The sequence below is a fragment of the Daktulosphaira vitifoliae genome, unplaced genomic scaffold, assembly GCF_025091365.1.
Source record: "Daktulosphaira vitifoliae isolate Bord-2020 unplaced genomic scaffold, ASM2509136v1 Scaffold_178, whole genome shotgun sequence".
NCBI lineage: Eukaryota > Metazoa > Arthropoda > Insecta > Hemiptera > Phylloxeridae > Daktulosphaira > Daktulosphaira vitifoliae.
This window is the reverse complement of record NW_026099746.1, coordinates 1,448-24,052: the sequence shown is the minus strand read 5'-3', so window position 1 is coordinate 24,052 and position 22,605 is coordinate 1,448. Positions and strand designations below refer to the sequence as shown.

The window sequence follows — 22,605 nt, the reverse complement described above, 5'->3', positions numbered from 1 at the left end:
ATCAAATTATTGGGCTGAGTTGGAAAGTCTTGGAATGACAAAATATAAACTATGCAAAATATAACTCTACTTAGTATTACCAATGCATACACAGGGGAATCAATAAGCATACTCATGGTCTCAGAAATTATTGAAAATTAAAAATTTTTGTAAAGAAAAATATTGAAAAAATATACAATAAGTTTTAGTTAAATAATTTTTTATTCATGCCTTCAGGTAAAAACAATCTTACTATCATACATTGTTGAAAAACCAGTGTTGAAAATTTTTTTGATAGCTACACAAGTAATAAATTATGGGCCATTAAAACCGATTATTGTTTCCTCCAGTTATATGAACACCAAATTAATTATTATTTTTACTTTGAATCTAAATCTTTAACCAATTTTAAAAAATGAATGGTTTAAAATAAAATAATTATAAGAACAAAATTGTTTGTAACTTTTATTTTCGATGCGAAGCTGAGAAGGTATTAATTTTATTATAATATGTTAATTTATTTAAATTTTTTTAATATCTGTTGCCATTTTTTCTCAGCTCTCAGCGGACCGATTTTTTTCAGCCATACGTCAAAAAATTATAAATCATATCTAGTTGCAGTCATTATCCTTAAACACTCTTGTTCCCTGTACATGGAAGAAATATCCCCAAAAAGGTTTATTTTTAAAATCGGTAAATTTCGACATTTTTTAAAAAATTTTAAATCTGAAGGAAACAAAATCATTTTTTTTTAAATCATAACCTTTAGGTATTTCCTATTCATTTGGTATATTATTGAATATCTGACCCTTTAACACAGTGGGGGATTAAAAATAGCAACATTTACATAAAAAATTAACTTTATCAACTTTTTGAAAATGCTCCGGAAATACTTCAAAAATATTTTAAATTAAAATATGTAATGCTTACTCTAAGTTAAAAAAAAAAATTGTCCCCACGATTTCTATGTGCAAAATGTACCGTATTTAAAAAATATGCTATTTTTATGTTAAACTATTCGATTTTATATTTTCAACTTGATATTGTTATGAATTTTTGAAAATGTATGTATCCATACAATTTTTTTTTGTACTTGGTAAACACATATTCTTTTATTTGAAATATTTTTTTTTTATTTAATATGCCCTATAAAGGGGATGCTACAGTGATGGGGCCGCTGATTTTCATAAATGCTATTTGAATGAAATTTACATTCAATGATTTATACGTTTAGTGCATGAATAATTACTTGTTATAGTAATTAAACTTAGTATGAAATTTATATTGAATAATTTAGTATTGTAAATTTTACGAAAAAATTATAAAAAGTTATTGTATACATAATAATTCTTTTAATATTAGCCATGTTAAGAAAATCATTTATGGTATTTTTTAGTTTCATATGTTTCTTGATTTATCAATTAGAATAATTTTTTAAATTCATCCTATATACCTTATTAATGTATCAACATTTCGACTGAACTTTTTAATCTATTGGGAGTTATTACTATATTTTTTTTCTTATTGAAATAAATAAATAAACATATATACAAATATAGATATTGTAACATGTTAGAGGTTTATCATATAAATACTTACTAAAGCATTGTGTGAAATAGTTAGCAGTGTTTATATCATCTTTATTTGAGTTTCCGTCTTTTGTAATCAATATTACACCAACCGTATACATTGATCCTGCTTCTAAATTGCTTATTTTGTTTTTAAGAAAAAAAGCTTCTTCATCTATATCTGTTATTGGTAAATACTGAAAATCTAATTCACTTGAAGTTGGCTAATATAAAAAATTATAAATTATTATCGTAATTTATGATTAACTCTAATTATAATTAGATCAATAATTATAAATGGTAAAAGAAAACTTCAAAGAATATGTCGATTCTTATCAAAACAAAACTAAGATATTAGGCAAACTCAAACTAAACAAATTTAGATCAACATTTTGACGGTTTGTATCATCTCTAATTGCCAATAATAAATGCATTATAAAATATTTAATTTTTATAATAATTTTTGAAAACAATTTTTTTGTTTTAAATTTACCACAAAATTAATTTATTACCTTGTATACAATCTGATAAAATGACGGAATATTACTTTTGCTTCCAAATATATTTTCATTTGTTAAATTTAAAATTAAATTTATTGAATGAAAATCTGAAAATTCCAATTTAGGTGGTTCGATTAGAACTGGATATTCTGTAATAATGAAAACAAAATTTTTATAAATAATAAATTGCAAAACTTCATAAAGTAATTAAAATTGTTAATTACTTTCAATACAATATGGTAAAATGAAATTATTTTTACATCCTCCTTTACAAGTTCCTAAGATATTATCGCAGTGAGTTTTACAATTTTCGGAACATATTTTTTGACATCTGCGACCGTAAGTTCCTTTAGAACATTCTATAAGATTTTTCAATAATTTTAGTTTTTNTTAGAACATTCTATAAGATTTTTCAATAATTTTAGTTTTTAATTATGAAAAATGGTTCAAACTATAATAAACCTTTATTGCATAAAGGTCCAGTGTATCCAGCTGCACAAGAACATCCATTACTATATGTGCAAAACAACATGTTCTTACAAAAAGTCTTCTTTTGTGAACACCTGGCAGAACAATCAGCTCCATATTTATTTTTACTGCATTCTGTAAACAAAATTAAATAGGTTAATTGTTTTTGAATAATTTTAAATAGTTATCAATATAAATACCTATAGATGAATTGGTATTCGCAGTCATTATCTGAGTTTTACCTATTTAAAATTTAACATAAAATATTACTCCGAAAAAGAAATTTATAAAAGAGTCATTGATTAGAAATTAAAATTTTGTTATTTTATTTACTTGGATATATATACATTGTAGGAGTTAGGCTAATATTTTCTGTATTATTTATTTCATAAACATCTTCTACTTCTAATTAAACAAAAAATAAATGAATTGGTTATTTTATGTAAAATCAACGATTAAAATATTTGAATCGATCATTTCAAAAACGACATAAGTCATCAATTTTTCAATTATGACTTTTTGTCAAATTTGATAATTATATACCTGGTTACGTATTTTGTGTAAAAACGACATTTGTCAGACTCATATTTAATTAAAAATTTACTACAAGAAACTAGGATCACTGCAAAAACTACACAAGTCATTGACTTGTGTAGTTTTTGCTGTCATTAACAGATCGCACTTTTTGATTTTATGCAAAACTTACCCCGACCAAACATACTAGTACAAGACATTTTTTATTTAAGACAATTATGGGTGAATTGTTTTGGGATTAAAAATTTGAAAACTGAAGAATCTACATTTAAATGTACCATGAGGGTGAAGCTTGCAAGGGATCTAACGATGTGTGCTCTATGTTACTGGATTATATAAATAATAATATTAATTCAGATATAAAAGAATTATACTTGTTTTGTGATGGTTGTCCAGTCCAAAACAAAAATAATACCGTTATACGATTTTTGCTAGCGTTGATAAGTAGTCAACGATTTGAAAGGATTTATCACTTTTTCTTTTACATTTTTACCTTACGATCGAGATTTTGGAGTTATAAAAAAAATAAGAAAGCATGATGGTATATATGTGCCAGATGAATATATTAAAATAATGAATGAATGCAGTTAGAAGTTCAAAGAAATAAAGTTTCAGACGGATTAATTTTACGACTTTAAAAAATGGTGGCCATCATACTACAAAAAGACATGTTTATCTGTTGAGACATTTGGAAAAAAAGTTCCAAAGGACCAAAAGCAATCCTTTACCCCATCTACATACATGAGTTACGAATATAATACAAAATATATGGTATTGTATTCACACATAATTTTATCGATGGGTTATTAAAACACACATTTAAAATATTAAAAGTAACAACAAATAATAATATAGCATTGCCAACAGCCAAGGTGCATAACAATAAAGTGCCAATAAACCCCCAAAAAATTGAAAACTTAAGACAAGTTAGAGATAGTATAATCGAGGAGAATATGTTATTTTATGAAGAAATATATAAATGTCTAACTGCTGATGGACAAAATATGGAAGCTGAAAATGTAGAACTTAATGGGGAATATGATTACGTACCATGACAATTTTCAAAATATTATGTATTAATGTATTAACGTATTTTTATTTTTGTTAAGTATTGATCAGTTGTTTTTAATAATTTAATGTTAGTTTACATATTTTTACAGTTTTTTATTGTATTTCGATTTTTATCAAATTTCATTCAAAAATACTCTTGTATTGTAACATTTTTCAAGTTAAAGTATTAAGTTTTTGTTGTTTAAGAAAAAAGAAATATTTAATTTTTTGTAAAATAATATGTATTATGAAATGTGTAATGGTTTATTATGTTGTGTTTTGATAAGTTTTAATCAGTTGTTTTTAAATTTTGTTACTTTTTGTAAAGTTAAAAAAAGTTAAGTATTGTTTATTTAAAATAAAAATTATTTTATTTAAAAAAATTATTTCAGCTAGTGTAAAAATATTATTAACATTACTGTATGTGTTTATCTATGTTATTTTATTTCTTGACTTAGATTGTATATTATAAATTTCTATTGACTGCAAAAACAACGTAAGTCAAATATGTTTTATCTGAATTTTATGCATTTTGGTAAAAGTTAGACTTTTTGCTTGAAGTGCTTGAGGATATATCCATGTTTAAAGTTGAGTTCTGACGTTTCGGACTCATTGCAGAGTCCATCTTCAGAGTGATGGTTGCTAGTCGGTGGCTGCAACTATACTGACGGCTTATCTTGATAACAGTCTGCTTTTATAAAATTGATAACATCTGGTTTTTGACTAACGTTGTTTGCCGTATCAGGGTTTTTGACTAACGTTGTTTACGGCATTCTTGACATTTCGGTCTTCCTTTCCTACACCGGCAATTATTTGTTATGTTGATTGTTGCCTCTTCGTATATTGAATTATTTTCGGTGTTGTTGGTTAATTTCCTTTTTGTCTGGTGTATGATAGGTAACCAAGTTTTGCTGATTTTCCATCCATCTTCTCTGTTAAAATTTTCCGGACATTTTTCGATTTCTATTGCTTCCTTGTACATCCGTTTGCCAAAATGAGTTTCTTTGTTAAGTATTTTTACTTTATCGAATTGTATGTCATGTCCTTTGTTTTTGGCATGTTCAGCTACTGCAGATTTTTCTGTTCTTTGGTACTCCACATCTTTTTCATGTTCTTTTATTCTTGTCGCAATAGCTCTTCCTGTTTGTCCAATATAAGATTTACCACATGAACACGGTATTTCATATACTCCTGGTGTTTGCATCTCTGGCAGTTTATCTTTCGGGTTTCGGAGTAGTGATCCTGCTACTGTGTTTGGTTTGAAAACGGTTCTTAATTTGAATTTTTGTGCGATTCTTGATATGCGGTCGGTAATTCCCTGTATGTACGGCAGTATTAATGTTCCTTTCTTTTCATCTTCATTATTTTCGTCATCCATGATACGCGTTGCATTTTTTCTTTTCTCTGCTTTTTTTAATTGTCTTATTAATATTTTTAATTGTGTACCCATTATTCTGTAGTGCTTGTCGTAAGTATGTTTTTTCCTCATTCACATGGTTNAAAGTAAAAATACTTAACAAAGAAACTCATTTTGGCAAACGGATGTACAAGGAAGCAATAGAAATCGAAAAATGTCCGGAAAATTTTAACAGAGAAGATGGATGGAAAATCAGCAAAACTTGGTTACCTATCATACACCAGACAAAAAGGAAATTAACCAACAACACCGAAAATAATTCAATATACGAAGAGGCAACAATCAACATAACAAATAATTGCCGGTGTAGGAAAGGAAGACCGAAATGTCAAGAATGCCGTAAACAACGTTAGTCAAAAATCGAAATGTTGTCATTGACTAATGTAGTCAAAAGCCCGAAACGATCAGCAACATAAGTCAAAAACCCGGATACGGTAAATTACATTAGTCAAAAACCAGATGTGGTCAACAACGTTAGTCAAAAACCCTGATACGGAAAACAACGTTAGTCAAAAACCAGATGTTATCAATTTTATAAAAGCAGACTGTTATCAAGATAAGCCGCCAGTATAGTTGCAGCCATCGACTAGCAACCATCACTCTAAAGATGGACTCTGCAATGAGTCCGAAACGTCAGAACTCAACTGTAAACATGGATATATCCTCAAGCACTTCAAGCAAAAAGTCTAACTTTTACCAAAATGCATAAAATTCAGATAAAACATATTTGACTGTTATATACATATTATAATATAATACATATTGAAGTGCTTGAGGAACTTCAAGTAACAAGACAATCCATGAAAGTTTTAACACATTTATAAAAGTTAGACTATTTAAAACTATGGATTATGAATATCAGAGACCTTAAAAATAAATTTGTAAATAGGTGTAAGTGAAAAAAAAAGTCGAATTTCCGGAGTAATTGAGTTTTTTTTGGTTCTTGAAGAACTTGAATTTAATGACTTATGTCGTTTTTGAAATGACCGATTCATTTATAATTTATACAAGTTCCCGAATATTAGTGACATTATATACTTACTACCAGAATCTGTACATTGAGCTATTCGTTTTAGGACAAATACTGAATAATCATTGTAATTATTTTTGTTAATAGTTAAATAATACTTTTTATTTTTTTCAAATGATCTATTAAATTTCATTATCAATGTTTTAAATTCATTATCCTAAAAAATAGTTCGGTTAATATTAGATGTATTAGTTATAAACAATATATACATGAACCGCCAAGAACGATAAAAAATAGGAAATATTTTAGATGATAATCTGTCCAAAAAAGTAATTTAGAATAATTTTAATGGTACCAAGCAGTATTTAATAAAAATTAAAACCTCTCAGTAAAGTGATCACTTAAATTTTCTTAACCATTTAAAAGCCAATACAGTTATAATATTTTGGTAAACAATTGCTGTATTAATTCGGACAATTAATACTTTTATCGTTAACCATTCTTTCTGAATATTTAATTAAAATTAAATAGTTATTTACTAAGAAAAGTATAAAATATAATATAATTTTCTCTGTTCAGAAGTATCCTACATACTTCAATTAGTACCAAAAATATAGTTTTACCCACTTTAAAACTGTATCCATTTAGTTTTTACACATAAATATTTAACTAACACAAGAGTGTCCATAAGATAACTTTCAGGGAGAGACAAAGTAATTATTATTTTTTGCTTATGATCTGAGATTTTTTTTTTTTCAAATAATTGAAATATTAGTTTAAATGAGCAGGAATCACTATTTACATGGTTAGAAATGTATGATTTTTATCTCACTGTGTCTTGTAGCTTATATTCTTCTAATAATTCATCATCCTGATATATTCTTAAAAGCCAGATTGCTGATGAGTGATATTCAGACATTATTTTAAAATACGTCATTGATATACACCCTGTCGCAGTTTCATCTTGAATCCAATCAATTTTAAATGATTTTCCATATTCATAGCTTTTAAACATTAATGAATTACCCTGTATAAATTTATTTCTGTGTCCATCTATTAAATAAATAAATAAATACTAATTTATACTTAGAAGTTTAGCGAAATTATTACTTTAGGTATTATATTTACATAATCTATTGAATATATGGTGCTAATTATTTAGAATACTACTTTAATTTTTGTTAATACATGTTTTTTCGAAAAAATATACTTAAGATAATTTAAATTATTTGTATAAACTTTGTTAAATATTATTTATATTTAAAATTATTTCTAAGGGTAATTTTTAAAGATAACTTTTGATAGGTAAATAGGAATGCATAAATATTTATAATATTAGAAGGAGAAAGGACTAAATATAATTTCGAATGTTCGATGATTAGTTTTTAAATATTACTTTTTGAGATATTAACATTTAAAGATCTAAACGAGGTAAAGAGTGGAACCCTTAACCGGCCCACAGGGGAGGATTTAAAATGACAACTTTTTCACAAAAAATTAACTTTTTCAACTTAACTTTTCAAAGTGTTCCAGAAAGTCTGACACTTTTATATATATCTTAAATGAAAGCTAATGTATTGTACTTTATTATTAAAAAAAAAAAAAATTTGGACGTTATTTTGTCTTTATGGTGAAAACAGACATCAAAGTTAATAGTAAAAATACGATTTTTGTAAAAAAATTCTTTTTCATATTTTTAACTTTATAATGCTACAACTTATTAAGAAGTGTATGGATCAACACCATTTTTTTATGAGAAATAATATTTATATCCCTTTTTCATTCGACATACTTTATCTTAAACAGTATATTAATAAGGAAATAGCAGATCATGTAGCTTTTGGAATAATCCACCAATTTTTTAAAATTAAACACCATCTAAAGATTTGAATCGAAGCGTTTTTTTTTATTGTGATTTTAATCACTGTCAGATATCATTATATTTGATCCAATTATGCCACGTCATCACTGTGCATCGACCCCCCTGTGCTGGGTTTTTATAACTGTTCTTACAGCTTCCAATTGTTCTCTCATTATAACATGACCAAACCATCTAAGTCTATTTTCTCTCATTTTATCCACGATTGATGCTACACTTATACTCCCTCCTATAAGCTCATTTCTTATCCTATCTTCTCTAGTCACTCCACTCATCTTNCTTATCCTATCTTCTCTAGTGACTCCACTCATCTATCTAAGCATTCTCATCTCTGATACACTCATTCTCTGCTATACTTTCTTATCAACCGCCCAACACTCTGAACCATACATCATAGCTGGTCTCACTACAGTCTTGTAGAATTTACCTTTCAGCCTCATTGTAATTTTTTTATGGCATAAAATGCCAGACGCTTTTCTGCACTTCAACCACGCGCACTTAATTCTGTATCTTACATCCTAGTCAATACCACCTCTCTTTTGCACAACTGACCCTAAATACTGAAACTCCCCTCCTCTCCAATCACGTCCACGCCTATTGTCACTGATCTCATCATTTCACCTACCATGTGTTCTCCTTTGTCAAACTCGTACTCTATATACTCTGTCTTACTTCTACTTATTCTTAAACCTTTTTTTCAAGAGCTGATCTCCAAACCTCTAGCCTTTGATTAATTTCCTCCTATTAACACTATTTCATCAGAACACAACATGCACCACGGCACCTTTCCTTATATTTCTCTAGTCATTTCATCCCTCACTACAGAAAATAAATAAGAGCTTAAAGCAGAAACCTGATGAACTCTTACTCTTACCCGAAAACCTTCTGTTACTCCTTCCACACTTCTTACCCTAGTACAAGTGCCATCATATATATCCTCTATTATATTATATTAATGTACCTTTTCGGGATTCCTTTTCTTATTAATAACCACTTTAGAACCTCTCTCGGTACTCTATCATACTCTTTCTCCAAATCTATAAATACCATACAAAGCTTTTTCTTTTTTTCCCTAAACTATTCTATCAGTTGTCTCACACAAAATAATGGCTCCATTGTTGACTTACCAGGCATAAATCCAAATTGGTTTTTAGATACCAATGTCTCATTTCTTATTCTCTTATTCATTACCTTTTCTCAAATATTCATACTATGATTCATAAGCTTATGTCTCTATAATTTCCACACTACTGTATGTCATTTTTACCTTTAAAAATTGGTTCCATAAAACTATTCCTCCATTCATTTGGAATTTTCCCTTCTAATAAGATTTTATTTAAAATCGTTTGGTTGTTAATTCTTTTTTAGGAAACTTCAAAAGTTTAAATTATAGAGAAATAGTAGACGATTTATTGATAAACTATTCAAAAATAGTTAAACAGTACATTTTATAATTTTATTATTTTCTGAATAAAAGATACATGTATATTTTTTAATTTTATCGGAAATAGGGGTGAACATGTCATTGAAAATACATTTTCTTCTNATTTTATCGGAAATAGGGGTGAACATGTCATTAAAAATACATTTTCTTCATGCACACTTAGATTTTTTTCCTGAAAATCTTGGAAATAAAAGCGATGAGCATTGTGAACGTTTTCATCAACAAATAAATGATATAGAACGTCGTTACCAAGGGTCTTGGGATGAAGCAATGATGGGTGACTACTGTTGGTTTCTTATAAGAGAAAGCAATGAAACATATAAAAGAAATATTAAGACAAATGCGTCCTGTTTTTAGTTGAATAAAAATTATTCTTTGATTATCATAAAACTAATTACAAAAAATATCATAGTGAAAATTATAATTGTTTTTTTTTTTTGTAAAACTTAATCATTTATTTTATTCATTATATATTAAATTTACTATATATAAAATTATTTTTTAAATCCATGCTGAAACAATTTCAATTTTCTTAATTCTATAGAAAATTACTTTATATTTTTAGAGAATTATCATTTTTTTTTTAAATACGACAATTTAACACAACTCCACCAAACTGTAAAATTAACTCAATTTAAAAATATCCTAATAAAACTATATGAAATAACCTTAAGTTATTTAAAAAATCGAAATTATGTTTTGAAAAGTAATATTGTGAGTAATTTTTCTATATTTTACAAAATTAAAGCATCGAATTAAAAAACTCTGATATTAGGAAATTTATTTTATTTTTCAATCGCACATAACTTCTATAATATATCATTTTGTTTGTTATGTATTAGAGTATAATGCCTGTTGAAATTATTGTTGATAAATTTATTTTTTATCGGTGTATTTTACGTAAAACTCTGAATTTTTTCTGACATTTTGAAAAAAATGATAAAAATTCAGTGGTAAATTCGTAGATAGCAAACGACAAAAAATTCAATTAAAAAATTGTGTATGATAAAAGTTATAGGTAATTTAATATTGTTTAATTTTATGTAAATAAAAGGAAAATCGGTTGAATGCAATTAAAGATATTTAGTATATAATGAAAACGTTTTTTCGCGATACACGAAAAACGCTAATTTCGCAATAACTCAAAAACTGTTCTACTTTTTGTATTTTGGACTTCATTTTCGGACTCAGTGGACAATTTTACATAAAAAATAACTATCATAAGTTATAGGTCAGAAAATTTTTTTCTATTTGTACACTAGTGTAATCAGCACTTTTAGTTCATCTTATATAATGATAATCTTTAGTCCTTTTCTCTCTTACTTTTGCAGTTCTATAGATTTCTTTCACGCCTTCCTTTGTTCCTAACCTATCATACCTCTTAAACTTTGCCTTAATTAATGCACACTTGGCTTCTTTGTACAAGCGTTTATACTCCATCAAATCTTCTCTCCTTTTGCTCTTCTGTCATACTTTGAATTACTTTTTCTTACTTTCTATGATTTTTTGAACGTCCTCATCCCATCATAGGTTTCCTTGTTTCATGGCATTTTCTCCTACTCTCACCAAAAATCTCCTTTGAAATATTCTTAACACAACTAGCAAATCTATTCCCCACATCATTTATGTCTCCTTCAACATTCCACACTGTCCTCTCTTTTACCGTTTTGACAAATTCTTTTTCATTTTCCCCTTTTAATTTCTACCAATAGATTTTAGATTTTTCTCCCGTGTTCCTTCTGTTTTTGTATATTCTTTTCCCGGTGCATCAAAACTCTATTAGTCTATGCTGTGTAGTTACACTCTCATTTGTTATAACTTTACAATCCTTTACTCGCTTTACGCTCTCTCTCTTCCACATAAAATAATCAATCTGTAATCTATTCCTCCCACTACTATAAGTTATATATTATTTTTCCCTCTTTCTAAAATAAGTATTAACCACAGCAAGACCATACGATACTGAAAAATCCAGGATTCTTTCTCCAGGCGTATTCTTCCCACTAAAACCATACCCTCCATGTACTCTTTCATATCCTCTCTTCACATTACCTACATGTCCATTCATATCTCCACGTATCACAGCATCCTCATTGTCAGGTACCCCTTGTATGACCTCTCACTCCAAAACACTTCCTTGTCTATTTCATCACATCCTACTTGTGGTGCATAGGCACTTATTATATTCACCACTTTTTCCTCGAATATCAATTTCACGACTATAATCCTGTCACTTTTCCTAGCTACTTCTACTACTTTACTTGTCATTTCCTCGCCCATTATCACCCCTACACCATTCTTGTACTATACTTTTTAAACCTGAAGTATTAAATACAAGTACATTACAATAATGTAAAAATAAAGTTAATTATTTTTTTCTTGTAACATAATTTAACTAAGTAAAAATATGCATAAATTAGGTTTTAACTTAACTTCAACGAGATAAAAAAATATATAAATTTGCCCCAATGAGAATAATACTATGAACTATTATTCTAACATACTAAGATCACCAGAAATTTCTATTTAATAATATTTTTTGCTTAGTTTAGATTGATATGTAATGGTCATAATAAACTATGAATATTTTGTCTTTATTACTAATTATATTTTTTTACTGCCTTCTTTAGAAATCTAATGGGGTAAAAATATTTAGGAATAAGGAATATTTATCAAGATACTTTAGACAGATGATGAACTTGGAAAAACAGAAGTTTAAAATTTTTGAAAGGTAACATATTTAACCCATAAACAATAATCTGTTTACTCTAAATATGACAAATGCTGGCATTAATACAACTTGAAGTATTTATCACCTTTGGTATGTTTATTATAAATTCTAATATTTTATATAATAATTTCAAAATTTGTACTTCAGATGTAAAATAAAAATTTTATTTATCTTTGATGCAAAGCTAAGAAGGTATTAATTTTACCGTAATGTGTTTATTAATTATTTTATCATACGTAAAAAGATCACACATCGTATTTAGTTAAAGATGTTGTCTGAAAAACTCCCTTGTTCCCTGTAAATAGTGGAAATCCCCCAAAAATGTTGATTTTTAATCAGTAAATTTCGAAATTTTTATAAACATTACGTCAAATTAACAAATTGTACCTGTCATCACATTTATTGTCTACTTTTTTTTTACTAGTTAAAGAATTAACTATTATTTAAATAAAAATTAGGTAGTTATAACCAGTTAAATACTCCAAATAAATTGTGCTGAATCAGATAATCCACATAACAATGTAAAAATATTAATTGATAAGAAATGTTGATGTAAATTAATTACACAAACACAATTAGATACAATTTATTTAAGTAAAAAAATTATTATTTAATAAATTTAACTTACAGTGATAATTATCATAATTAATACTATTTGAGATGGTGTAGTATTTCGAATCGTATTCCACATGATTTTTTGAATATATACTATTTGGATAAAAAGAATCGACAATAAACTCAAGACTTTTTTTTCCTGATTTCAGAACTCGTCCATTAAAATATACTGGCAAGCTTATGGCATTAGTTCGAGAATGTATTTCTGCATTATTACAGCAAAAATAATTTTCTTCATAAATAATTGAAGTTATATTATCGTCTAGTTAAAATTGTAGACAGCGGAATTAGAATAATTATTACCAAAAAATAAATAACAAACAACTGTAAACTCTTACATGAATTTAAATAAGTGCAATTTTCTTTTAATTTGCATACCAATGTAACATCGTAAGAATCTGAAAAAAGAATTTTAAATAATAAAAAAAAAAGGATAACAGTGGAACGATTACTGCAAATAGTTGTTTCATTATTAGGACATTTGAAGTCAGCTTATGTTTGATTGAGTAAAACACGTATTATATTTAAAAAAAAAGAAAAACTGCTCTAATTTAATCCAAAAAAAAAAAATAAATTATCTGACTGTAATTATTGTCCATTGACAATAATTTAAATTATTGAATGAATAAAATGATAAATAATATTGTGTATACGGAAATATAAAACTTAATTTACCATTCTCTTAAAATTTGAAAATACAGATCAGCCTCCTTTTTTTTACAAACCTTTTACTTTTGACTTTAAGATTATTAATTTGTATAGAGATTAGAAAAAGTGTATTCTTTGAATAATTTACTAAATTTAATATTTGATCATTTTAATTACCTGTAGAAGTATCAACCAATTTATGAAAGACTACAGATTCGGTCGATTTGCATATAAGAAAACTATATATAACTAACAAAATAAAATCGATTTTCCTAAAAAGTACACTTTTTAAACCCATTCTGTTCATTGAGTGGCTTCCAGTGTCCCTTAGTTTTATATCGTGGATCTGCAGATTAAAATAAGCTAATGATTATGTACAAAATATAAATTTAAAAGATAATCCAAAAGATGATTATCTAGAACAATGTTTTTTTTTTATAATATATATAGAGATTGATGCTTTCTGTCGCACAAAAATAAGTTATAGCCAAATTTATTGAGAGGATTTATTTTTTAAACTCTAAAATTGTCGGTTTACATAAGGCACCATCAGTGCTGGCATTAGATTTTACGGATCCTGAGACAAATCATAATTACAAGCCCTATGCCAGGAAGTAAAGTGTTGAAATTAGATAGATTTTCCTAGTAAAAATAATTACACGGTGAATACAAATTTTTTTTGTTTGAAGAACTATTAAAAATAAATTAAACTCTAACAACGCCTTTGATTTGTGTAGGACACTATGAAACGCAGTGCCAGGAGCTCGTAATTTGCTCGTCGTGACTTTGTACCGGCACTCTACACCATTAAAATTTTAAATTTGCAATTATTCTCCTAAAAAATGTTTAAAAAAATTTACTTATCAGATTTTGAAAAATAACCACAGAATTAAATTATACGTATAAATGTATTTTGTTCACAATATAAATATTTAAAAAAATCATGATCACATGTCTTTTAGGTATAACTGTTGATCTTCCAAACTACTTTTTTTTTAATCATTTGAAGCTCTATAATACATAGTTTGGTTTATTTCTTCATATATAAATGAAGAGTGAATGTGTCAATTGTTCTATGTGCCAAAAAAGTGAAAAATTGTTTTATTTCTAATTTATGTTCTTTGTGCCAAAGGCCACAATCTTGTATGTGTTTCAAATGTCTATTAAATTTTTTACTTGTACAAAATTGCATTCATAGATGGTGTTCGATATGTGAAACATGCCCATGTTACCATTGTTTTTTGTGTTTTCTGAACAAATATGTTTTTGGCATATAGAACGTTTGACACATTCACTCTTCATATATATTTATATACACTATGTTTCATTTATCATGAACCAAAATCAGAATAATATTGATAATTTTTTTATTGGTTTCTTTCAGTTCAATGTTTAACTGAATGTATCAATCATATAATATTTTTTATGTTTATGCCTTAAATCTTATAAGAGTGACAACTTTTATTTTTCTAATGGTAACATAAATGATTATTAATTAATAATAATAACTTTTGGACCACTATTTCAGAAGTTATTAACAATTTAAAGTAATGACTAGAGTTAAAGAGTATTGATAAGATGTTGCTATTTTTTTATTAGACATTTCCCAACAGCCCTATTCCTCCCTTTGGAATCTTATATTCTAATAGTTTTAAAAAAAAGTATGTCAAATGAAAAAGGAATATAACTATTATTTCTCATAAAAAAATTGTATTGATCTATACACTCTTCAATAAGTTATAGCATCATAAAATTAAAAATGTAAAATATAAATTCGAGAATTTTCACATAAAAATAGCATTTGGTAACTATTTTCACTATGAAGACAAAATAAAGTCCGAAATTTTTTTTTCCATGATAAAGTATATTACATTAGCTTTAATTTAAGATATATATATATATAAAAGTGTCAGACTTTCCGGGACACTTTCAAAATTTAAATTGAAAAAGTTGTTATTTTGAATCCCTTTTTGTGGGCTGATAAAAGGTCAAATTTATAAAAAAAAATATACCAAATAATAGGTAAAGACATCAAACATCTATAAAAAAAAAAATTATATTGATTTGTTCATTTTTGAAAAAGTTATTGTAGTTTTAAGTAAAAAAATTGAAAAAATTTCGAATATTAGCGATTTTTAAATTTGTAATTTTTTTGGAGGTTCCCCCATTTATGGGGAACGAGGGAAATTTGTTCGATTTTTGTGGGTAATGTCTTCGACTAGATACGATTTGACGTATCATTGAAAGAAATCCGTTCGGTGAGAGCTGAGAAAAAAAACATAGTAAAATTAATACCTTCTCAACTTAGCATCGAAGCTAATAGCATATTTTTAAAAATACGGTAGCCTTTTGCACATAGAAATTATGGGGACAATTTTTTTTTAACTTAGAATAAGCAACACATATTTTAATTTAAAATATTTTTGAAGTATTTCCGGAGCATTTTCAAAAAGTTGATAAAGTTAATTTTTTTTGTAAGTGTTACTATTTTTAATTTCCCTCTGTGTTGATATTCAATAATATACCAAATGAAAAGGAAATACCTAAAGGTAATGATTTAAAAAAAACAGAAATTTGTTTCGTTCAGATTTAAAAAATGTCGAAATTTACCGATTTTTAAAATCAACCTTTTTGGGGATATTTCTTCCATGTACAGGGAACAAGGCAATGTTTAAGGATAATAACTGCAACTATATATAATTTATGATCTTTTGGCGTATGGCTGAAAAAAATCGGTCCGGTGAGCTGAGAAAAAATGGCGACAGATATAAAAATAAATTAAATAAATTAACACATTATAATAAAATTAATACCTATTCATCTTCGCATTGAAGCTAAAATAAAGTGGATAACCTTATAAGGTATAAGGGATTAACACAAAAATACTTTATGATTGACAAATTAAGAAATGTATTAAGTTATGTATTAACTTCCTATGCTATAAAATACTAAGGAGTTATTAATTTCAATAATAGATCAAATTTTCTACGTATTCTAATTTTATTTTGCATAACTAAATATTTACATACAATACATATAAATATTTCATGTATATTATACATTAAGAAAAAAACGGAAATATTAAAAAGCAAAAATGTATAGACACATACCTTTGTGGATTTGACGTGATTCACTGAACAGTAATTGCGATAATGAAAAATTAAGCGTGAAAGCATAAAAAAATATAATATTAATTATTTTAGTAATTGAAATGTGATTAGACAACGATTACCTATACTAATAGATAACCGTAGAATAGACCAAAGTGTATTTGATATTAGTAAATCGGACATTGAAGTCATTAACTATTTAAATTAATATGAAAGAGATAACCTTTGTTGTTTGATTTATTATGTTGTTTTCAATGAAATAGTATTTTCATAAACTATTACGATATTCTATTAATTTTTATAAACCAACATTTTTATTTGTTTTCAATACACAATGTTCTTTTTTTATATTCGATCAGTAACTGAAACAGTAATGTTTTTATTGTGTTTATATTTTTGTTTGGTACAAAATATCAAAAATACCTAACAAGATATTTCGTTATGTCTCTATGACCGGTTCCCTGTGACGAGTGCGCTCGTCTCCATTAAATTTCCGTCACTTTATTCGTTTCGCGTATGTCCTGTACGTCTGAGGTGTCCGATTTGTCACTCCTCTGACAACTGACGTGTGACATTAACAAATTGTACATGTTTTTCGCTACACCCGCCCGTTGTTAATGTTTCTGTTAAGGTAATTTTATTCGATATACGTCCTCTTAAGCATCTATTGCCATCGACCTATGACATAATTAGCCTGATTTGATAGAAACCCCTTTGGTTAAATTACAATTCGAGTGTTTGTTCAATTTTGCGAGCTCGACTTGTACCGAAGCCCTCCAATGAAGTTTGTATTCTCGAGGCGTGTCTTGGTCGTCTTTGCACTGAGCGCCACTGAACGTATAAAGATAAGCCATTTTCAGGCCAATCGAATTATTAGATGTCTCTGTTTAACATTTTCCATCTGTAAATCACTTGTCAGTAAATTCTGTAAATAACTTTGAATAATTTACAATCTATTTAGACAAACATTGTTTATTACTAATTCATTGTTTTATTTACTACTCTTTAAATAGTAAAATTTCATTTAATTAACTTTTGTCACTTTAGAGATTGTATTGTTCATATGTATCAAAGACTGTTTCTCATACATTGCGTGTAGTTGAATTGTTGTTTACTCGTTGTACTATATGCAATCATAAGTTAATTTCATAAAATTTCAATTGTCAGAAATATTATTTGTTAATTACTCCATCTATTGTGTTTTTATTGAACTATTTTAAGTGTAAGACTCAATACCACCCACATGCATCCTATCAGTCCTTTTGGTACTTATCTAAAACCAGCTAGACGAGTCTACACTCAAACGCAGTTGCGTCTTAATATTTGTGTCGCACAGATTTTATTTTATTTATAAAATAAAATTCTATTTTTAAGCGAGAGGAATGGACTCGATGCGATGCCCAGTTGATACAGTGTCTTTTGTTTCAATATACGCATAATTATGTATTTGTCTTCCTCGGTATAAATTTGTATTAATTAATGTGCTTAAAACTATTGTATGTATTCAATTAAAAAGTTATCATCATCTAATTCAAGTTTAGATATACTATTGCAAATTAACATCATATTTTCTCTTAATTCCCAGTGTTGTTAAAATAATATTTTTTCTTTGAATCGATTTATAAAATAAGTAAACAGTTGAAAACGTTTAAAACGTCCCATAAGACCAATATATCGTATTTTCCACCGTACGACTGAACACACACACACTAAAGTATTAGTATTTAAAAATAGAAGAAAACTTTATGGAAATCTTGCCTGTCAAGGTTAACAGATGAACACACTCAAAAAGTTAAGTTTAATAATGACAAAACAAAATATTATATAGTATTTTATAATGCACATTTTAAAAATACAATAAAATAAAATCGTTACGGTCATAGTTTCCCTTGGCAGCGACCCGGCGGGCTCGTCTACAATTTAGGTTATTCATACTTAATTACAAATGTCCTACTTAACTAAGTATAAATTAGTCAATGTTTGAAAATCATAACAATAATAAATAAACTACGTGTATTCTGCACATACTGCAAATGTAAAATATAGGAGAGGGACTCTTTGGATTCCCCACTAGGGTTTACGTTCCGAGTCGGGTCCATATATATATTTATCAAATCATCTCACAGCAATTTGANATATCGAAATATTTATCGAATCATCTCACAGCAATTTGCAAGAAAAAGGAAATAAGTAAATTTACGTATGTTATCCCAATTATTTAGAGTTAATAAGTTTGAGTAAAGGATGACAAAGCAATAGAATCTATTGCTTTGTAATCCTTTATTAATTTAATAAATCATCTATTGAATAGTAATTTTTTTTATAACATTGACTAGTTAACTCTTCCTCTTTATCCTCTCCTTAATCCCAACTATTTGGGTCAGCCAAACATTGACTATTAATTGTAAAATCAATAAAACAATTCATTCAAATAACAAATATTTAATTTTTTGTATATAATTTTATAAATATTACAAATACGATAATATTTTATATTATTATAAATTGTAAAAATATATATTGTAAAATAAAGATAAGTATAAAGTATGTTGTGTAACTGAAATAATATCATAAAATAAAAAAAATAACATGTTTCCAATTATTTAGACCTTTTCATTAAAGAAATCTGTCAACAGGGCCGATTTTTTTGTATTTCCTAGACTCCTCTACGAGTTCTCTTGTTACTTCTGTTATTCTAATTTTTGCGATTTGATATTTGATGTTTAAATGATATTCCTACCGAACTCAGCCAATAATTATTAATAAAACTTTTTGTCTCTATCGAATGACCCTTTTCAACAAAACCAATTCATAAATATTGTCATCAAACTATATTGTTTGAATTTTATGTAGATGAAGTATACTCTAGAATGTACAAACGGTGTTTGTATAACAAATACAATTATTCTTAAAAACATCCACATTTTATACTTTTAAAAAACATCATTTTTGGAGATAACCATGTAACCGGGTTTCCTTTGTAAAAGATCAATTAAGATTGATGATTTTAAGTGGTCGTAATTGTGAATAGATGTAGCGCAAAATTAATTTTCTATAATACATTTAACATTATTGTATGGTACAGAACGCCTTTAGAAGGATCTAGTTGACCAGTTGTTACAAAGATCATTGATTATATTATTTCATGGGACAGCTGATCACCAGCATCTTGCTTTACTCACCCCCTTGCCCACCCATCACGGCAAATCGATGACCTCCGTGTCAGTTTTCATCCGTGTGCAGTTCATTGTCGTAAGTCAGTCTGTCGATTGTTTTATGTGTCTCTCTTTTCTGTTTTCTGTTGCAAGCGCCTTCGCTTGAACAGTAAATTTGTTCGGCCGTTGTACGCCATAGTTTTTATTATTTGTTGTTGCACCCTTGTGCTCAAGTTTTCGTGCCCTTGCACACCACCAGTGATTCTGCTCTGACCATCACTAGATATCTTCATTGCCATAGTCGCTTTTCACCGTCTGTTCTCATCTGCAATTACGTGTCTGGATCTACACTCTGACTCGTGATACTCAGATGTTTGACACCATTACCTCAAGTACTCATACAGTCCACTCATCACTATCAACAACGTCATCTATACAGCTGAGTTTTATATTATTTTTTAATGCTATTTATTGTTTGTTTTAATTGAGATTAACTATTTTGTTTTATGCCGCTTCGCCGGCCACTAGTATTTAAGGGCTCCCCGTTGCCCCTTAAATTTAAGATACTCTCTGAGGAATTTCTAATATATGTGATTATTTGTTATTTAATTATTGTCTACTCTATTAGTAGACAATATTGTAGAATTTTTCTAAAAGTGGCCACATTATATTACACACTTTATTGTTTTTTCAATTTTATCAATTACCATACCTAAAAGTACACCATATTAATAAATGTTTGAAGTCGTACATTTAAGTAACTGCCTTATATATATTGTTTTTTTACTTTATTTTACATTTACATTGTCCTGTTATTTGATTATCAAGCAATTTATGAGTGTGTACATTTCAAACGTGTTGAAATAAAAAGCTCATCACATAAGTTACTTAATCAGGCATTTATAAAATACAATATGAAAGTTGTAATAAATGTTACATAGGAAATAAAAAGAAATATAGAGGTCAGATTTAAAGAGCAGTTAAGAAATATTAAAAATCAAGAAGTTGAGAAATCTCCAGTGGCTGAACATTTATTGACACATAATCACTCCATTAAAACCATAAAACTAATTAAAAACGTAAATAATTACAAAGAACTTAATATCAGAGAAGCAATAGAAATGTTTAAAAATAAAAACAATTTAATTAATTGGGATCTTGGCCCACTGAAAAATTCATTATTAAACTTGTGTAAACTGGCAAAATGTGATAATATTACTTAGTGATGACGTCACTAGGGGTATATAAGGGAGTTTTTTCTAGTCGGGATGTCAGTATGTGTTTAGCGTTGATAATGGTAACATTGTTTCCGAAATACGTATCCGCGACTTTTCATTAATTTTTTGTGACTTTGAGTTTAATATTTTTTAGTTTTTATAAATTAATAATATTTTTAATATAGTTTTAATTTTACTTAATTAATTAGCCACAAGTGATCAATTTTTATTATATAAGTAAATCTTTTTAACAATTTTTTTTTTTTGGCTCTTTTAGTTAAAGTAAATCATTAAAATTAATTAAGTTCTGAATATTTCAACTGTAGAATCTTTTTAAACACGAAAAGTTAATTAGAAATGATTTCTATGTAAGTGATCTATTACGATAAAAATACAAAAAATTCGAGCTTTTCTGATAAATTTACTGTAAATTTGTAAAAATTTATCAAGGCAATATTGCATTGGCACAATTATCACCAAGACAAAAAATTCAACAATAAAAAATGTCTCCGTAAGTTTCATCGCGTTGTCGAGAAAGACATTAAGCTCGAGTCTAGCTACCTAGTTCGTATAGGCTTACAAATATACTTAACTTAATATATCTAGTTTCAGAATAATATCTAGTTGAAATCTTTACTTTTGTCTGCCGAGGCGATGTTCGTTAGAACAAAGATATTAAGCTCAATACTAGCTACTTAATAAGAAATACTCACAATAGAAATTTAATATTGAATAAACATTAAAAATTAGGTTAAGTTAGTCATTAAAATGTAATAATTTTCAAAAAAAATTATATTTATAACTATGATTANAGTTAGTCATTAAAATGTAATAATTTTCAAAAAAAATTATATTTATAACTATGATTAGAAAAAAGAATATTAGTATTTAATAAGCAAATAAATATAAATTAAAAGATTCACCAAAGCAAAATTTACTATAAAATTTTCAACTATAATTTATGCTAAAAATTATTCTACGTCGCATTTAATTTGAAAAAAATTTTCAAAACAAACTGTTGGGACTAAGTCACAGAAAGTATGAATCTCGAGTAGTGTCCTAGATATTGTGTACATTGAAACAACTAAAAGATTTGGTTTTAACGTGAAAAATGACTTATTATGATCAGAGAAGGGTAGCCTAGCAATCTATAGCGTAATCATAGAAGCTGAGGATTTTATCTCCAATTGACTACTTATGACAGAAGCTCTGCGTCGTATGGACACTGTTTTAAAATCTGTACAATAAATTGATTTTGTCCAGATATTATCTGGTTATTTAGTGTATTAAGAAGGAAACTCTGTTTTGGTGATAAAAATA

At 27.2% G+C, this 22,605-nt stretch overlaps 1 protein-coding gene across 1 annotated transcript; it reads right to left on the bottom strand.

Annotated features, from left to right (window-relative positions):
- Positions 1-1,578: 1,578 nt before the first annotated feature.
- Positions 1,579-17,006, bottom strand: LOC126909196 (uncharacterized; the record flags this gene model as incomplete). The annotated part of the gene is made up of 13 exons (XM_050691614.1): positions 16,914-17,006; positions 14,342-14,638; positions 13,981-14,149; positions 13,494-13,553; positions 13,169-13,417; positions 7,319-7,539; positions 6,559-6,703; positions 2,849-2,920; positions 2,716-2,757; positions 2,510-2,650; positions 2,272-2,406; positions 2,060-2,196; positions 1,579-1,771 (listed from the first exon to the last, which is right to left on the bottom strand). Coding segments are annotated over exons 2-13 (1,588 nt in total), but the record flags the coding sequence as incomplete, so codon positions are not given.
- Positions 17,007-22,605: the final 5,599 nt, after the last annotated feature.